At 43.7% G+C, this 18,745-nt stretch overlaps 1 protein-coding gene across 1 annotated transcript in view; it reads left to right on the top strand.

Moving 5' to 3' along the window:
• The window catches only part of LOC111970456 (metabotropic glutamate receptor 4-like), a 295,475-nt gene that overhangs the window by 228,507 nt on the left and 48,223 nt on the right, over nt 1–18,745 (top strand). Inside the window, exons 8-9 of the mRNA XM_023997215.2 lie at nt 16,740–16,876; nt 17,776–18,711. Of these exons, the coding sequence (XP_023852983.1) occupies nt 16,740–16,876; nt 17,776–18,711 (1,073 nt within the window). The remainder of the gene's footprint in view (nt 1–16,739; nt 16,877–17,775; nt 18,712–18,745) is intronic.

Raw genomic sequence — 18,745 nt, 5'->3', positions numbered from 1 at the left:
TAAACTTTGCTAAAAAATACATGTTGTACAGCAAATGAAAGATACACTGGTTCTTAATGCAACCGCTGTGTTAGATTAAAAAAAATAACTTTAGTACAAAGTACAGAATGCAATAATCTGAGACAGCGCCCAGCCATTCTCCGCCATGTTGGAGCCAACATATTCCACAAAAACGAAATAACATCATAAATATTCTCTTACCTTTGATGATCTTCCATCAGAATGCAGTGCAAGGAGTCCTAGTTCCACAATAAATCGTTGTTTTGTTTTAGAATGTCKATTTCTTCTGTCGAATTAGCAACTTTGGCTAGCATGGTGGAGCGCACATGTCCATGAACTCTTGGCGCATGGAACGAAAAATTCCAAAAGTCATAATAAATGTRGAATAAACTGGTCAAACTCAGTTGAAAATCCATCTTTATGATGTTTTTCTCATATGTATCCAATAACGTCCAAGACGGAGCATTTCGTTGTGTCTACCTAACGCATTTCAGAAAATAATATGGTGCTCTCTGGTGCGCAGCAAAATACTGCCAATATGGCAGACCTGTCACTCCAAAAGCTCTCATTCGGTCTCACATCAAGCTAGACACCCCATTCAACATTCTACTGCCTGTTGACATCTAGTGGAAGGCGTATGAAGTGCATACAGATCCATAAATATAAGGCAATTGAATAGGCCTTACACAGACACCCATTTTCTGAATTTTCACTTCCTGTTTGGAAGTTTGCTGCCAAATGAGTTCTGATTTACTCACAGATATAATTCAAACAGTTTTAGAAACTTCAGAGTGTTTTCTATCCAATAGTAARAATAATATGCATATCGTATGWTCTAGAACAGAGTACGAGGCCGTTTAATTTGGGCACGATTTTTTCCCAAAGTGAAAACAGCGCCCCCTATTAAGAAGAAGTTTTAAAGACTACCAGAACCCACTGGATTTTCCAATTACATTGAATGAACTACAGGACAAAATACAAACCCTCCAAACCAAAAAGGCCTGTGGGGTTGATGGTATCCTAAATGAAATGATAAATATACAGACCACAAATTCCAATTGGCTATACTTAAACTCTTTAACATCTGTCATCTTCCCCAATCCACAAAAGTGGAGACAAATTTGACCCCAATAACTACAGTGGGATATTCTTCAACAGCAACCTTAGGAAAATCCTCTTCATTWTRATTAACAGCAGATTCATACATTTCCTCAGCAAAAACAATGTACTGAGAAAATGTCAAATTGGCTTTTTACCAAATTACTGTACGACAGACCACATTTTCACCCTGCACACCCTAATTGACAAACAAGCAAACCAAAAAAAGTATTCTCATGCTTCTCATGCTTTGTTGATTTAAAAAAAGCTTTTGACTCAATATGCCATGAGGGTCTGCTATACAAATTGATGGAAAATGGTGTTGGAGGAGAAACATACAACATTATAAAATCCTTGTACACAAACAACAAGTGTGCGGTTAAAATGTGTAAAAACCCCCTTCTTTCCACAGGGCCAGGGGGGAGATAGGGATGCAGCTTAAGTCCCACCCTCTTCAACATATAAACTCAGCAAAAAAAAGAAACATCCTCTCACTGTCAACTGCGTTTATTTTCAGCTAACTTAACATGTGTAAATATTTGTATGAACATAAGATTCAACAACTGAGACATAAACTGAACAAGTTCCACAGACGTAACTAACAGAAATTGAATAATGTGTCCCAGAACAAAGGGGGTGGGTCAAAATCAAAAGTAACAGTCAGTATCTGGTGTGGCCACCAGCTGCATTAAGTACTGCAGTGCATCTCCTCCTCGTGGACTGCACCAGATTTGCCAGTTCTTTCTGTGAAATTTTACCCCACTCTTCCACCAAGGCACCTGCAAGTTCCCGGACATTTCTGGGGGGAATGGCCCTAGCCCTCACCCTCCAATACAACAAGTCCCAGATGTGCTCAATAGGATTGAGATCCGGGCTCTTCGCTGGCMATGGCAGAACACTGACATTCCTGTCTTGCAGGAAATCATGCACAGAATGAGCAGTATTTCTGGTGGCATTGTCATGCTGGAGGGTCATGTCAGGATGAGCCTGCAGGAAAGGTACCACATGAGGAAGGAGGATGTCTTCCCTGTAATGCACAGTGTTGAGATTGCCTGCATTGACAACAAGCTCAGTCCGATGATGCTGTGACACACTGCCCCAGACCATAACGGACCCTCCACCTCCAAATCGATCCTGCTCCAGAGTACAGGCCTCGGTGTAACGCTCATTCCTTCGAAGATGAACGTGAATCTGACCATCACCCCTGGTGAGACAGAACCGCGACTCGTCAATGAAGAGCACTTTTTGCCAGTCCTGTCTGGTCCAACGACGGTGGGTTTGCCCTCAGTCCAGCCTCTRTCAGCCTATTGCGGACAGTTTGAGCACTGAGGGAGGGATTGTGCATTCCTGGTGTAACTCTGGCAGTTGTTGTTGCCATCCTGTACCTGTCCTGCAGGTGTGATGTTATGATGTACCGATCCTGTGCAGGTGTTTTTACACGTGGTCTGCCACTGCGAGGACGATCAGCTGTCCGTCCTGTCTACCTTGTAGCGCTGTTTTAGGCATCTCACAGTACGGACATTGCAATTTATTTCCCTGGCCACATCTGCAGTCCTCATGGCTCCTTGCAGCATGCCTAAGGCATGTTCATGCAGATGAGCAGGGACCCTGGGCATCTTCCTTTTGGTGTTCATCAGAGTCAGTAGAAAGGCCTCTTTATTGTTTTCATAACTGTGACCTTAATTGCCTACCGTCTGTAAGCTGTTAGTGTCTTAACGACCGTTCCACAGGTGCATGTTCATTAATTGTCTATGGTTCATTGAACAAGCATGGGAAACAGTGTTTAAAACCTTTACAATGAAGATCTGTGAAGTTATTTGGATTTTTACAAATTATCTTTGAAAGACAGGGTACTGAAAAATMGATGTTTCTTTTTTTGTTGAGTTTATATCAACGAATTGACGAGGGCACTTAAACAGACTGCAACACCCGGCCTCACCCTACTAGAATCTGAAGTCAAATGTCTACTGTTTGCTGATGATCTGGTGCTTCTGTCCACAACTAAGGAGAGTCTACAGCAGCATCTAGATCTTCTGCACAGATTCCGTCAGACATGGGCTCTGACTGTAAATCTCAGTAAGACAAAATAATGGTGTTCCAAAAAAGGTCTAGTTGCCAGGACCACGAATACAAATTCCATCTAGACAACCTTACTCTAGAGCACACAAAAAAACAATACATACCCCTCGGCCTAAACATCAGTGCCACAGGTAACTTCAACAAAGCTGTGAACGATCTGAGAGAAAATGCAAGAAGGGCCTTCTCTGCCATACAAAGGAACATACAATTTGACAAACCAATTAGGATCTGGCTAAAAATACTTGAATAGTTGTAGAACCCATTGCCCTTTATGGTTGTGAGGTCTGGGGTCTGCTCACCAACCAAGAATTCACAAATAGGCCAAACACCAAATTGAGACTCTGCATTCAGAATTCTGCAAAAATATCCTCTGTGTACATCATAAAACACCAAATAATGCATGCAGAGCAGAATTAGGCCGATACCCGCTAATGATCAAAATCCGGAAAAGAGCTGTTAAATTCTACAACCACCTAAAAGGAAGTGATTCCCAAACCTTCCATAACAAAGCCATCACCTACAGAGAAATGAACCTGGAGAGGAACTTGGGCTCTGTTCACAAACACAAACAGACCCTACAGAGCCTCAGGACAGCAACACAATTAGACCCAACCAAATCTTGAGAAAACAAAAAGATAATTACATGACACATTGGAAAGAATTTACAAGAAAACAGAGCAAACTAGAATGCTATTTGGCCCTAAACAGAGAGTACACAGTAGCAGAATACCTGACCACAGTGACTGACCCAAAATTAAGGAAATCTTTGACTATGTACAGACTCAGTGAGCATAGCCTTGCTATTGAGAAAGGCCGCCGTAGGCAGACCTGGATCTCAAGAGAAGACAGGCTATGTGCACACTGCCCACAAAATTAGGTGGAAACTGAGCTGCATTTCCTAACCTCCTGCCAAATATATGACCATATTAGAGACACATATTTCCCTCAGATTACACAGACCCACAAAGAATTTGAAAACAAATCCAATTTTGATAAAATCCCATATCTATTGGGTGAAATACCACAGTGTGCAATCACAGCAGCAAGATTGTGACCTGTTTCCACAAGTAAAGGGCAACCAGTGAACACTATTGTAAATACAACCTTTAATTATGTTTATTTATTTTCCCTTTTGTACTTTAACCATTTGCATGTCATTAGAACACTGTATATAGAAATAATATGACATTTGAAATGTCTTAATTCTTTTCAAACCTTTGAGTGTAATGTTTACTGTACATTTCACTTCTGTTCATTATCTATTTCACTTTCTTTGGAATTGTAAACATATGTTTCCAATGCCAATAAAGCCCCTTAAATTGAAATTGTATTGAATTGAGAGAGTAAATCTGCAATGTAAACAACGGGAGGAGAAGTCTCATACCACATCATATCCTCTCCGGTCTCTGCCAGGGGGGAAGTGTTGGCCTTGTCTGTCATGACTGACAGTCGATGGAACACCACCCTTATACTGTATCTGTTCTGTTGGGCCCCGAGGGTCCCTCTCAGCATCTCTGTGTGGTCTTCTCTCTTTCCTTTACTATGACTATTCCCTGGGAAATCCTTTAGTGATCCTCACAACATGTCCCATGTCCATTTTTTTCCTCTCTTTATTTCCCTTTTCACCTATTGAACATAATTTCTGATAATCCATTAACTCGAAAAAGCAGTCAGTGGAGCGAAATAGGCCGACTTTCAGTCATCTCAGAGTAGTGTTTCAGTGGAAAACAACAGGCCTGACTTTCAGTCATCTCAAGAGTAGTGTTTCAGTTAGAACAAACAGGCCTGACTTTTCAGTCATCTCAAGAGTAGTGTTTCAGTGGAACAAACAGGCCTGACTTTTAGTCATCTCAAGAGTAGTGTTTCAGTGGAACAAACAAGCCTGACTTTTAGTCATCTCAAGAGTAGTGTTCAGTAGAACAAACAGGCCTGACTTTCAGTCATCTCAAGAGTAGTGTTTCAGTAGAACAAACAGGCCTGACTTTCAGTCATCTCAAGAATAGTGTTTCAGTAGAACAAACAGGCCTGACTTTCAGTCATCTCAAGAGTAGTGTTTCAGTAGAACAAACAGGCCTGACTTTCAGTCATCTCAAGAGTAGTGTTTCGATAGAACAAACAGGCTGACTTTCAGTCATCTCAAGAAGAGTGTTTCAGTAGAACAAACAGGCCTGACTTTCAGTCATCTCAAGAGTAGTGTTTCAGTGGAACAAAACAGGCTGACTTTTAGTCATCCAAGAGTAGTGTTTCGAGTAGAACAACAGGCCTGACTTTCAGTCATCTCAAGAGTAGTGTTTCAGTGAACGAACAGGCCTGACTTTTAGTCATCTCATGAGTAGTGTTTCAGTGGAACAAACAGGCCTAACTTTCAGTCATCTCAGAATAGTGTTTCAGTAGAACTAACAGGCCTGACTTTCAGTCATCTCAAGAGTAAGTGTGTTCAGTAGAACAAACAGGCCTGACTTCAGTCATCTCAAGAGTAGTGTTTCAGTAGAACAAACAGGCCTGACTTTCAGTCATCTCAAGAGTAGTGTTTCAGTAGAACAAACAGGCCTGACTGTCAGTCATCTCAAGAGTAGTGTTTCAGTGGAGCGAATAAGCCTGAGTTACAATGTACTGCATGATCGCTCCATCACTGTAGTGTAGTCTTGTGTGTGTGTGTGTGTGTGCTTGTGTGTGTGTCTGTGTGTGTTTGTGTGTGTGTCTGTGTGTGTTTGTGCGTGTGTGTGTGTGTGTGCACGGGCGTGTTTGTGTACGTGTGGGCGTATGTGTGTGTGCATATGTGCCAGCGGAGTCCACTAAGGGCCCTCATTAGGCCCTGACACAGATAGGCCCCATTTAGACATGCAATGTGTGCCACATGACAAGCCTAATCACTCACCCTCAACACAGGCCATGACCAGGCAGCCTCAGCATGCTGTTACTTACAACTAAGTCCAGTTGAAATGGACAGCTGGACAAAGAACACACCTGGAGAACTGAGGTGGATCAGCGCCAATAGTCTGTAAATACATGGCTGCACCAATGATGTAAATACATGGCTGCACCAATGATGCCTCTTAATCTACTGAAATGTACGTTTTATCTAGATACTGTAAATGGAATGGAATATAGAATGGAATATACTTAAGCATTGAGGCCCGACGAGGTGTTGTATATGGCCAATATACCACAGCTAAGGGCTGTTCTTKTGCACGACACAACACGGAGTGCCTGGACCCAGCTCTTAGCCATGGTATATTGGCCATATACAACGAACCTCCGAGGTGCCTTATTGCTATTATAAACTGGTTATGAATGTAATTAAAGAAATAAAAATACATGTTTTTTCATACCTGTGGTATATGGTCTGATATACCACAGCTGTCAGCCAATCAGCATCCAGTTTATAATCTGAAATAATGTTTTTTGTTGTTGTTGTCAATCATAATGACCTTTATCAAATGTCAATGGGTCTTAAATATGATGCTCACCATCCTTGTTCAGATGACTTGGGTCACCACATGATTCCTGTGGATCTGTCTAGTTTCTTCATAATCCATACAGTCTATCCCTCTGTGGATATAGCTGGCTCTTGGACTGCAATGTTTAATTGTGCCCTACTTGGTCAGAGAATTCGTAATGGATTTGAAAATGTGGCAAATAGAGTGATTGTTGAGGATACTTGTTATGCTAGGATGATGAGTTGCGATTGTTGAGGATAATTGTTATGCTAGGATGGTGACTAGTGATTGTGAGGATAATTGTTATGCTTAGGATGTGATAGTGATTGTTGAGGGATAATTGTTATGCTAGGATGATGATAGTGATTGTTGAGGATAATTGTTATGCCTAGGATGGTGACTAGTGATTGTTGAGGATAATGGTTATGCTAGGATGATGAGTATCTGTGATTGTGAGGAATATTGTTATGCTAGGATGGTGACTAGTGATTTGGTTGGGGAGGATTAATTGTTATGCTAGGATGATGAGTGCGATTGTGAGGATAATTGTGTATGCTAGATGATGAGTTTGCGATTGTTGAAGGATAATTGTTATTGCTAGGATGATGACTAGTGATTGTTGAGGATAATTGTTATGCTAGGGTGATGACTAGTGATTGTTGAGGATAATTGTTATGCTAGGATGATGAGTATGAATGTGTATCAGCCTTCTCTTTCCTCAATCACATGCCAACAGAATAGTGTCATTTAACACTGAACACACTAGAGTACATGGCAGTGCTGGTGTGAAACATTAAGAAAACAGAGGCTGAGACGGAACATGTTTTTTCCTTCGGTCCATGAATCCTCTGTTGAAATAATCTTAACCTTTGCCTAAATTGCAGGTGGCAGGTAGCCTAGCGGTTAGAGCTTTGGGCCAGTAACCTAAAGTTCTCTTATTCGAAAACCCGAGCTATCAAGGTGAAAAATGTGTAGGTTTGCCCTTGAGCAAGGCACTTAACCCTAATTTGCTCCAGCGGCGCCATACTACTATGGCTGTAAAACAACATATTTCACCTATCCGGTGTACGTGACAATACAGAATTTATTATTTTGCGCAGTTGTGAACATTAAAATCACACTAGATTCACATACTGTASCTCTATCAAGTTTAATCAGCTTATCGTGTCTATCTGAGCTCTCCAGAGAGAGACTCAACTATAGTATTCAGTCCAATCACATACTATTCATGTTTCTTGATTGTAAAAAATAATGAGAGGTTGAATCACGAGAGACAAATCAACCATAAAATAGCAGGAAAAATGCCCTGCTCATTCATTGCTGAACTTCTCTTCAGATAATATCACACTTGGAGGGTGAGTGAGCCTGTAAGCTAAGTGCATGGAAGTGTGAGTGTGGCAACTGTTAGACGGCTCAGCTCGGCTCCTGAATAGGAAATGACTCGGAGGACAATGGACTGCATAAAGAGAAACTCTAAACAATGCGCAGAGAGTGCATTCAATTACATTTTCAGGACTGCAAAATGGCTGCAATTTTGAAGATTGCTCTCAGGACCTTGTTTCTGTAGTCGAAAATATGCTTCAGGAAACTTCTGAATAAAAGTTATGAAAATATTTAGCTAATTTCAAGTCTTCAGGATTTTGCTGTGGTGACTGCAAGAGGGTATATAGATGTTTGCTTATGGTATCATACAATGCCCTCAGTTTAAGCTCTGGTATGGTATACTCTAAAGTGGTTCACTATCACTATGTCAGTCTGCTGTGAGGATACACCTTTCGGATACTCAGTTTCCATTAGTACTCCGAGTTTTCCTTACTACATAACTTTAACCAGGAAAAACTATACTCCCTAGCCATAATATCAAACCAAAAGCCTTTTAAATGTAGCTCTGGAGAACAATGGTACTAAAAAGTAACATACAATGCATGAAAAGTTATCTGAGCCTTAAGTCTGGACTGTAATGTTTCTGACATGCATCTAAAGACCTGTACTGTAGCCTGTACTGTAGCCTGTACAGTAGCCTGTACTGTGGCCTGTAATGTAGCCTGTCCCTAAATCTGTGTGATCTTCAACCAGCTTCTCTTACTATCGTTGTCGTGCCATGTATGACAAGAATGTAATGCAACGGCATGCCTGCATGACAACGATAGTCTGAGAAGTTGGCTAAAACTCATACATATATGAGGACATGCATGCCAGAAGGCATGCCTTGAACATACAGTRRATCTAGAGAACAGCCTGGTTAAGAGATGCCAATAATCTCTGGGCCAACCTCAGATTGGAGCAGCAAGCATGACCAAAAGACTGTAAACTGTTAAATGTAATTAGATCTGCAGTGGCAGGCTGTGGTGCCCCATTAGTGTCTGAAAGGACCAATGTGGCAGTCAGGATCCATTTTCCTTTCACAGTGACAGCATGGTGCCAGTGCCATGCGATGGGCTACGGCCTCAAAGCATTAACACACCCTAATACACAGCTCCAACTGAGCCAGTGGGAAAGCTATGTGCCTTTTTGTTAAAAAAAATAATTGTAATGGAAAAATACTATGATTATAATCCCAGATACAAACGATACAAATGATTACACTCATGGAGAGTGCTTTTTAAACATATCTCCTTCATAAATAACATCTGCTGTAATCCCTCTCATCTGCTTCTTTTGCTTTGAGATGTGGGGCTGCATTGTCACTGAGGCACGGCTGAGCACACAGTAATGCTTTAATCCAGAGTGGCTGGCTCATCGAGATGTGGATTAGGCTGCTGCGTACGTCTTCCGCCTGACGCTAAACAAAGAGAAGGGAAAAAGCATACTCATCAGCAGAAATCCAAACCGCCGAGATCATCCACGCTTTCCCCCTTGTTTGTAAGGTGGGACACCCATTGTGCTTGGGGAGACTTGTTGATAAGCCAGGCATGAAAAGAGAAATGGCAGCTCCTTACGCCTTCCATCAGTGGATGGCCGTGTGCTGCTGCATGTTCAAACTTGAGTTTTGAAGTGGAAGTGGATAGGGACTTACTCCTCTTTGCATCCTCAGCAGAGAGCAGTGATGCTATATATATAATAATATCTTCAAAGGGGCATTTTAGGGAAGTAAATGTTGTTGTGTAGTTTAAATAATTTATAATATCACAAAGGAGAATCTCAGGAAAATATGTCCTTGTGTATTGTTTGTTGTGTAGTGGGGACTGTTTTGTTGATGGTGAGAATTTGCAGACATTTGGCATCTAAGTCATGTGACATACCATTACTATAGCTTGAATGGCAAAACATATTGGGGAAAAACACTAACAAAGAATTTCAGTGTGCGATAACACTACACAGAGACATTGTACACAGAGACATTGTAGTTTGACATTATTTTCACAAAAGCTGTTTCCCAAAATCCCCCCACCCACAGTTCTCACTTAGAGAATGGAAGAAAACATTTTAATAGATGACTGAAGAGGTGATTTGACTAGGCAGAAACCCCTAGACAGAACAGACCAGAGAGAGAATATACAATCAGCATATGCCACTTATTCTCTCCTCACCCCACAAGTTACATTTCAAACTTTCTTGAATAGAGAATTTGAATTTTCATATTTATTTTGGTTACCCGCCTACATTTGCATATTCTGCTTTGACTTTTTTGTATAAATATATATATATATATGCATACAGTAGGGGTGTTTAAACAAATCAAAATATATTTGAGATTCTTCAAAGTAGCCACCCTTTGCCGTGATGACAGCTTTGCACACTCTTGGCATTCTCTCAACCAGCTTCATGAGGTAGTCACCTGGAATGCATTTCAATTAACAGGTGTGCCTTGTTAAAAGTTAAATTGTGGAATTTCTTTCCTTCTTAATGAGGTTGAGCAAAACGGTTGTGTTGTGAGGTAGAAGTGGTATACAGAAGATAGACCTATTTGGAAAAAGACCAAGTCCATATTATGTAAGAGCAGCTCAAAAAGGCAAAGAGAAACGACAGTCCATCATTATTTTAAGACATGAAGGTCAGTCATTCCAGAAAATTTCAAAAACGTTGAAAGCTTCTTCAAGTGCAGTCGCAAAAACCATCAAGCGCTATGATGAATCTGGCTCTCATGAGGACTGCCACAGGAAAGGAAGACTCAGAGTTACCTTTGCTGCAGAGGACAAGTTCATTAGAGTTACCAGCCTCAGAAATTGCAGCTCAAATAAATGCTTCACAGAGTTCAAGTAAACGACACATCTCAAGTTCAACTGTTCAGAGGAGACTGCGTGAATCAGGCCTTCATGGTTGAATTGCTGCAAAGAAACCACTATTAACCTGTGTCACGCCCTGACCAGAGTTTGCTTTGTATGTTTTATGTTTTGGTTGGTCAGGGTGTGATCTGTGTGGGCATTCTATGTTGTATGTCTGGTTTGTCTATTTCTGTGTTTGGCCTGATATGGTTCTCAATCAGAGGCAGGTGTTTTGCGTTGTCTCTGATTGGGAACCATATTTAGGTAGCCTGTTTTGTATTGTGGGTTGTGGGTTATTGTCTATGTCTATATGTAAATTGCCTGTGTCTGCACTTGTCATTTATAGCTTCATGTTTGTCGTTTATTGTTTTGTATAGTTTGTAAAGTGTTCTTCGTTTTCGTGATAATAAATAGAGAAGAATGCATTCACTTCACGCTGCGCCTTGGTCCTCCTCTCTTCCACCATACAACGAACGTGACAACCTGTCTGGGAATGGGATTCCGTTCCGCTAGCGGAACCCCTCGCCAACAGCCAATGAAAATTGCAGGGGCCAAATTCAATCAACAGAAATCTTATAATTCAAATTTTTCAAACATACAAGTATTAGACACTTCGCAGTGCGAGGAGGATACAGGAGAATGGAAGTTGGCGAAACGAGCACGGCGGCGCGGTAGGAAGCCCGAGAGGCAGCCCCAAAAATTTTGGGGGGGGACACGGGGAGTGTGGCGAAGTCAGTTAGGAGACCTGCGCCAACTTCCCGTGCTTACCGTGGAGAGCGAGAGTACGGGCAGACACCGTGTTATGCGGAAGAGCGCACGGTGTCTCCTGTACGTGTGCATAGCCCGGTGCGGTACATCCCGCTCCTCGTATCGGCCGGGCTAGAGTGATCGAGCCAGGTGCCATGAAGCCGGCTCAATGCATCTGGTCTCCAGTGCGTCTCCTCGGGCCGGTGTACATGGCACCAGCCCTACGCATGGTGTCCCCGGTTCCCAGCACAGCCCAGTGCGGGCTATTCCACCTCGCCGCACTGGCCTGGCTACGGGGAGCATTCAGCCAGGTAGGGTTGGGCAGGCTCGGTGCTCAAGAGCTCCAGTACGCCTTCACGGTCCGGGTCTATCCGGTGCACCTCCACATACCAGCCCTCCGGTGGCAGCCCCTCGCACCAGCCAGTACCACCAGTGCCAAACACACGCACCAAGCCTCCTGTGCGTCTCCAGAGCCCTGTACGCCCTGTTCTCCTCCCCGCACTCACCCAGTGGTGCGTGTTCCCAGTCCGGTACCACCAGTTCCGGCCCCACGCACCAAGCCTCCTGTGCGTCTCCAAGAGTCCAGTACGCCCTGTTCCTCCTCCCCGCACTAGCCTTGAGGTGCGTGTCCCAGCCCGGTACCACCAGTTCCGGCACCACGCACCAGGCCTACAGTGCGCCTCGGCAGGCCTGAGCTGCCCGTCTGCCCAGCGCCGCCTGAGCTGCCCGTCTGTCCAGCGCCGCTGACTGCCTGTCTGTCCAGCGCGTCTGAGCTGCCCGTCTGTCCAGCGCCGCCTGAGCTGCCCGTCTGTCCAGCGCCGCCTGAGCTGCCCGTCTGGCCAGAGCCGTCAGAGACGCCTGTCTGTCCAGAGCGCCGCCCGTCTGTCCAGAGCCGCTAGAGCCGCCCGTCTGTCCTGAGCCGTTAGAGCCGCCCAGCCAGTCAGGAGCCGCCAGAGCCGCCCCCAGTCCAGGAGCCCAAGCGCCCGCCAGTCAGGAGCCGCCAGAGCCGCCCGCCAGTCAGGAGCCGCGAGAGCCGCCGCGTCAGCGCCGCCTCAGTCATGAGCTACCCCTCATTCATGCGCTGCTCTTCAGTCATGAGTGCCCTCAGTCATGAGCTGCCCTTCAGTCATGAGCTACCCCTCAGTCATGAGCTACCCCTCGTCATGAGCTACCCCTCAGTCATGAGCTACCCCTCAGTGATAATAAATAGAGAAGAATGCATTCACTTCACGCTGCGCTTGGTCCTCCTTCTTCCACCATACAACGAACGTGACAACCTGTCTGGGAATGGGATTCCGTTCCGCTAGCGGAACCCCTCGCCAACAGCCAATGAAATTGCAGAGGCCAAATTTAATCAACAGAAATCTCACAATTCAAATTTTTCAAACATACAAGTATTAGACACCATTTTAAAGATAAACTTCTCGTTAATCCAACCACAGTGTCCGATTTCAAAAAGGCTTTTCGGCGAAAGCAGAACATATCATTATGTTAGGTCAGCAACTAGTCACAGAAAGCATACAGCGATTTTCCAACCAAAGAGAGGAGTCACAAAAAGCAGAAATAGAGATCAAATTAATCACTAACCTTTGATATTCTTCATCAGATGACACTCCCGGGACAACATGTTACACAATACATGTATGTTTAGTTCGATCAAGCTCATATTTATATCCAAAAACCGCAGTTTACATTTGGCTTTGCCTCCAAAACATCCCGTGAATTTGCACAGAGCCACATCAATTTACAGAAATACTCATAATAAACATTGATAAAAGATACAAGTGTTGTTCACAGAATTAAAGATATACTTCTCCTTAATGCAACCGCTGTGTCAGAAAAACTTTACGGAAAAAGCAAACCATGCAATAATCTGATTACGGCGCTCAGACAACAAATCAAGCCAAACAGATATCCGCCATGTTGGAGTCAACAGAAGTCAGAAATAGCATTTTAAATATTCACTTACTTTTGATGATCTTCATCAGAATGCACTCCCAGGAATCCCAGTTCCACAATAAATGCTTGATTTGTTCGATAAAGTTAATCTTTATCTCCAAATACCTCCTTTTTGTTCACGCGTTTAGCCCAGTAATCCAAATTCATGACACGCGATCACTAGGTGCAGACGAAAAGTCAAAAAGTTCCGTTACAGTCCGTAGAAACATGTCAAACGAAGTATAGAATCAATCTTTAGGATGTTTTTAACATAAATCTTCAATAATGTTCCAACCGGAGAATTTCTTTGTCTTCAGAAATGCAATGGAACTCAAGCTAACTCTCACGTGAACGCGCATGGTCAGCTCATGGCACTCTGGGAGAGACCTTACTCATTCCCCTCTCCTTCGCCCCCACTTCATAGTAGAAGCATCAAACAAGGTTCTAAAGACTGTTGACATCTAGTGGAAGCCTTAGGAAGTGCAATATGACCCCATAGACACTGTGTATTCGATAGGCCAAGAGTTGAAAAACTACAAACCTCAGATTTCCCACTTCCTGGTTGGATTTTTCTCAGGTTTTCGCCTGCCATATGACTRCTGTTATACTCACAGACATCATTCAAACAGTTTTAGAAACTTCAGAGTGTTTTCTATCCAAATCTACTAATATTATGCAAAATTAACAACTGGGACTGAGTAGCAGGCAGTTTACTCTGGGCATGCTTTTCATCCAAACGTGAAAATGCTGCCCCCTATCCCAAACAAGTTTTAAAGGACACCAATAATAAGAAGAGACTTGCTTGTGCCAAGAAACACGAGCAATGGGCATTAGACCGGTGGGAATCTGTCTTTTGGTCTCGTGTCCAAATTTGCGAATCTTGGTTCCAACCGCCGTGTCTTTGTGAGACACAAACTAGGTGAACGGATGACCTCTGCATGTGTGGTTCCCACCGTGAAGCATTGAGGAGGAGGTGTGTTGGTGTGGAGTGCTTTGCTGGTGACACTAACTGTGATTTGTTTAGAATTCAAAGCACACTTAACCAGCATGGCTACCACAGTATTCTGCAGTGATACGCCATCTCATCTGGTTTGCACTTAGTGGGACTATCATTTGTTTTCCAACAGGACAATGACCCACCTCCAGGCTGATTAAGGGCTATTTGACCAATGAAGGAGAGTGATGGTGTGCTGCATCAGACGACTTGGCATCCACAATCACCCAACCTCAACCCAGTTGAGAGGGTTTGGGATGAGTTGAACCGCCGAGTGAAGGAAAAGGAGCCAACAAGTGCCCAGCATATGTGAGAACTCCGTCAAGACTGTTGGAAAAGCATTCCAGGTGAAGCTGGTTGATAGAACGCCCCATGGGTGTGCAAAGCTGTCATCAAGACAAAGTGTGGCTACTTTGAAGAATCTCAAATATATATATATTTTTTTTTTATTTGTTTAACCTCTCTAGGCTAGATGGGACGCTACCGTCCCACCTGACCAACATCCAGTGAAGTGCAGGGCGCCAAATTCAAACTACAGAATTGTAAATATTTAACATTCTTGAAAATACACATGCAATATGTCAAATTAAAGCTTGKCTTCTTGTTAATCCAGCCACTGTGTCACATTTCAAAAATGCTTTACGGCGAAAGCAAACCATGTGATTATCTGAGGACAGCACCCCATCAAACAAACACAGACAATCATATTTCATCCCGCCAGGCGCGACACAAAACTCAGAAATAACGATATATAATTCATGCCTTACCTTTGAAGAGCTTCTTCTGTTGGCACTCCAATATGTCCCATAAGCATCACAAATGGTCCGTTTGTTCGATTAATTCCGTCGTTATATCTCCAAAATGTCCATTTATTTGGCGTGTTTGATCCAGAAAAACACCGGTTCCAACTCGCGCAACATGACTACAAAATATCTAATAAGTTACCTGTAATCTGTGTCCAAACATTTCAAACAACTTTCCTAATACAACTTTAGGTATTTTTTAACTTAAATAATCGATCAAATTTAAGAGGGGATAAACTGCGTTCAATAGCGGATAAAAACAAAGTGGAGCGAGCTTTCAGGGCGCGCTCCCCAACCACAACAGTACACTAGACTCGACCCTCGTTTTGAACAGCCCTACTTCTTCATTTCTCAAAGGAAAAACATCAACCAATTTCTAAAGACTGTTGACATCCAGTGGAAGCGATAGGAACTGCAACCAAGTGCCTTAGAAATCTAGATCCACATAGAAACCCCATTGAAAAGAGAGTGACCTCAATTTTTTTTTATCCTGGATGGTTTGTCCTCGGGGTTTCGCCTGCCAAATAAGTTCTGTTATACTCACATACATCATTCAAACAGTTTTAGAAACTTCAGAGTGTGTTCTATCCAAATCTATAATAATAATATTAGTAATAATATTGTTATCCTAGCTTCTGGGCCTGAGTAGCAGTTTACTTTGGGCACACTTTTCATCCGGACGTGAAAATACCGCCCCCTAGCCTAGAGAGGTTAACAGTTTTTTGGTTACTATATGATTCAATATGTGTTATTTCATAGTTGTGATGTCTTCAATATTAGTCGTCAATGTAGAAAATAGTAAAAATAAAGAAAAATCCTTGAATGAGTATGTGTCCAAACTTTTGACTGGTACTGTGCGTGTGTATATGTGTAACCGATGTGAAATGGCTAGCTAGTTAGAGGTGGTGCGCGCTAATAGCGTTTCAATCGGTGAGGTCACTTGCTCTGAGACCTTGAAATAGTTGTTCCCCTTGCTCTGCTTTTGTGGAGCAATGGGTAACGATGCTTCGTAAGTGACTGTTGTTGATCTGTTCAGAGGGTCCCTGTTTCGAGCCCAGGTAGGGGCGAGGAGAGGGATGGAAGCAATACTGTTACATTAATGCTGTTGACCCGGATCACTGGTTGCTGTGGGAAACGAGGAGGTCAAAAGGGGGGTGAGTGTAACTGGTGGTGTGAGCTAATAGACTTTCAATTGGTGACATCACTTCCTCTGAGACCTTGAAGTAGTTGTTCCCCTTGCTCTGCAAGGGCCATGGCTTTTGTGGCGCGATGGGTAACGATGCTTCGTGGGAGGCAGTTGTTGATGTGTGCAGAGGGTCCCTGGTTCGAGCCCGGGTCGGGGCGAGGGGACGGACGAATGTTAAACTGTTACATATAAATATTTATATTACAATTCAAACTAATGCTTTCACTCTCTCTCTCCTCTGTCCTTCAGGCATAGCTGGCAACCCAGTGCTCTTCAATGAGAATGGAGATGCCCCTGGTCGCTATGAGATTTATCAGTACCAGATCAGAAACAGAACAGCTGAGTACAAAATCATCGGCCACTGGACCGAACAGCTCTATCTAAACGTAAGCATTTATTTTTTATATATTTAATATGCAGATACAGTACTTTAGTTATATTATCAGACTTATGCCCTCCAAATTACCTTTACCTGTTTCACCATTTGGTGTCAGTGGTTCTCCTCCCAAAGAAGCTTTGATGGGATGTTGTCATCTGTTGGTTCTACTTTAGTGCTTCCTTTGCTCAGTAATTCCTCCTTAACCATTAGCTACTGCTTTGTGCACATGTCTTCAATGGTGCAAACATCCAGAGGGTGCTTTAATGATTAACAACAAGTGACTGGGATGAAAATAAACCAATAAGACCTTAAAAACAGACACCATCCACTGTCTTGGTGAAACAATATGGTGGAGTTGTGGACACAGGAGGTTACAAAGKTATAACAATGAATTACATGAAGCCGGCCCTGCAAATAATGTTTGAATGGAATATGAAGAGATGGCCTTGGGCAAAGAAAGATTGAAAGAAAAAAGAAAGGCGTTTCCATGGAGTCGACCTGGGTCTGAACCTCAACGCTGTGTGAATGGTGGAAGACAGTGAATGTTGTTGTAAATGTGGTGTAAATGCTAGTCCTGCGGTGTGCACCAATTCTCTTTCGAAAGGAGCTTTTAGTTTAATAGGATTCTTATAGCTGTTAATTAAATACACATTTGGGGATGTGTTTTCAGCCTATGAATTTAACAACCACCATTGACGGCAAAAAAAGTTAATAACATAACACTAAATATATCCTTTCAATAAGACAAATAGTGATTATATGTAATATACTTTTTAATGGAGAGGAGAAAGAAGCCCCAAAACTAACTGTATGCCAGTGGTAATTGGCATTAAGCAAGAAGAGACTGTTTATGGGTTACAGTGTTAGTTATTTGTGAAGTGTTTGACTGTCTCCATCCCCCCTCAGATCCGAGCAATGCACTGGCCAGGTGGAGGTCGTCAGATCCCTTACTCCATCTGCAGCCACCCCTGCCAGGCCGGAGAGCGCAAGAAGATAGTGAAGGGCATCCCTTGCTGCTGGCACTGCGAGCGCTGCAACGGCTACCAGTACCAGTCAGACACCTACAGCTGCAAGATGTGTCGCTTTGACCTGCGTCCCAACGAGAACCACACTGCCTGCCGTCCCATCCCCATTGTCAAGCTGGAGTGGAGCTCCCCATGGGCCATCATCCCTGTCCTCATCTCCGTGGCGGGCATCATGGCCACTCTGTTCGTGGTGGTCACCTTCATCCGCTACAACGACACACCCATCGTCAAGGCGTCAGGCCGCGAGCTCAGCTACGTTCTGCTGACTGGTATCTTTATGTGCTATGCCACCACCTTCCTCATGATATCTGCCCCTGATGTTGGCATCTGCTCCCTCAGACGGATCTTCCTGGGTCTGGGGATGAGTATCAGCTACGCAGCCCTGCTCACCAAGACTAACCGCATCTACCGCATCTTCGAACAGGGATCGATGTCGGTGAGCGCCCCCAGGTTCATCTCCCCAGCCTCCCAGCTGGTCATCACCTTCAGCCTGACTTTGGTGCAGCTACTGGGGGTGTGTATCTGGTTTGGGGTAGACCCGTCTCAGGCCATCATCGACTACGAGGACCAGCGCACGGCCAATCCGGACATGGCCCGTGGCGTGCTCAAATGTGACATCTCTGACCTTTCACTGATCTGCCTGCTGGGTTACAGCATGCTGCTCATGGTCACCTGCACGGTGTACGCCATCAAGACCCGGGGGGTGCCGGAGACCTTCAACGAGGCCAAGCCCATCGGCTTCACCATGTACACCACCTGTATAGTCTGGCTGGCCTTCATTCCCATCTTCTTTGGCACCTCCCAGTCCACAGAAAAGGTAAGATCTGGCTGGCCTTCATCCCCATCTTCTT

The sequence above is a fragment of the Salvelinus sp. IW2-2015 genome, linkage group LG1, assembly GCF_002910315.2.
Source record: "Salvelinus sp. IW2-2015 linkage group LG1, ASM291031v2, whole genome shotgun sequence".
NCBI classification, from domain to species: domain Eukaryota; kingdom Metazoa; phylum Chordata; class Actinopteri; order Salmoniformes; family Salmonidae; genus Salvelinus; species Salvelinus sp. IW2-2015.
The sequence above is the reverse complement of the archived record's forward strand: the minus strand, read 5'-3'. Positions and strand labels throughout refer to the sequence as shown.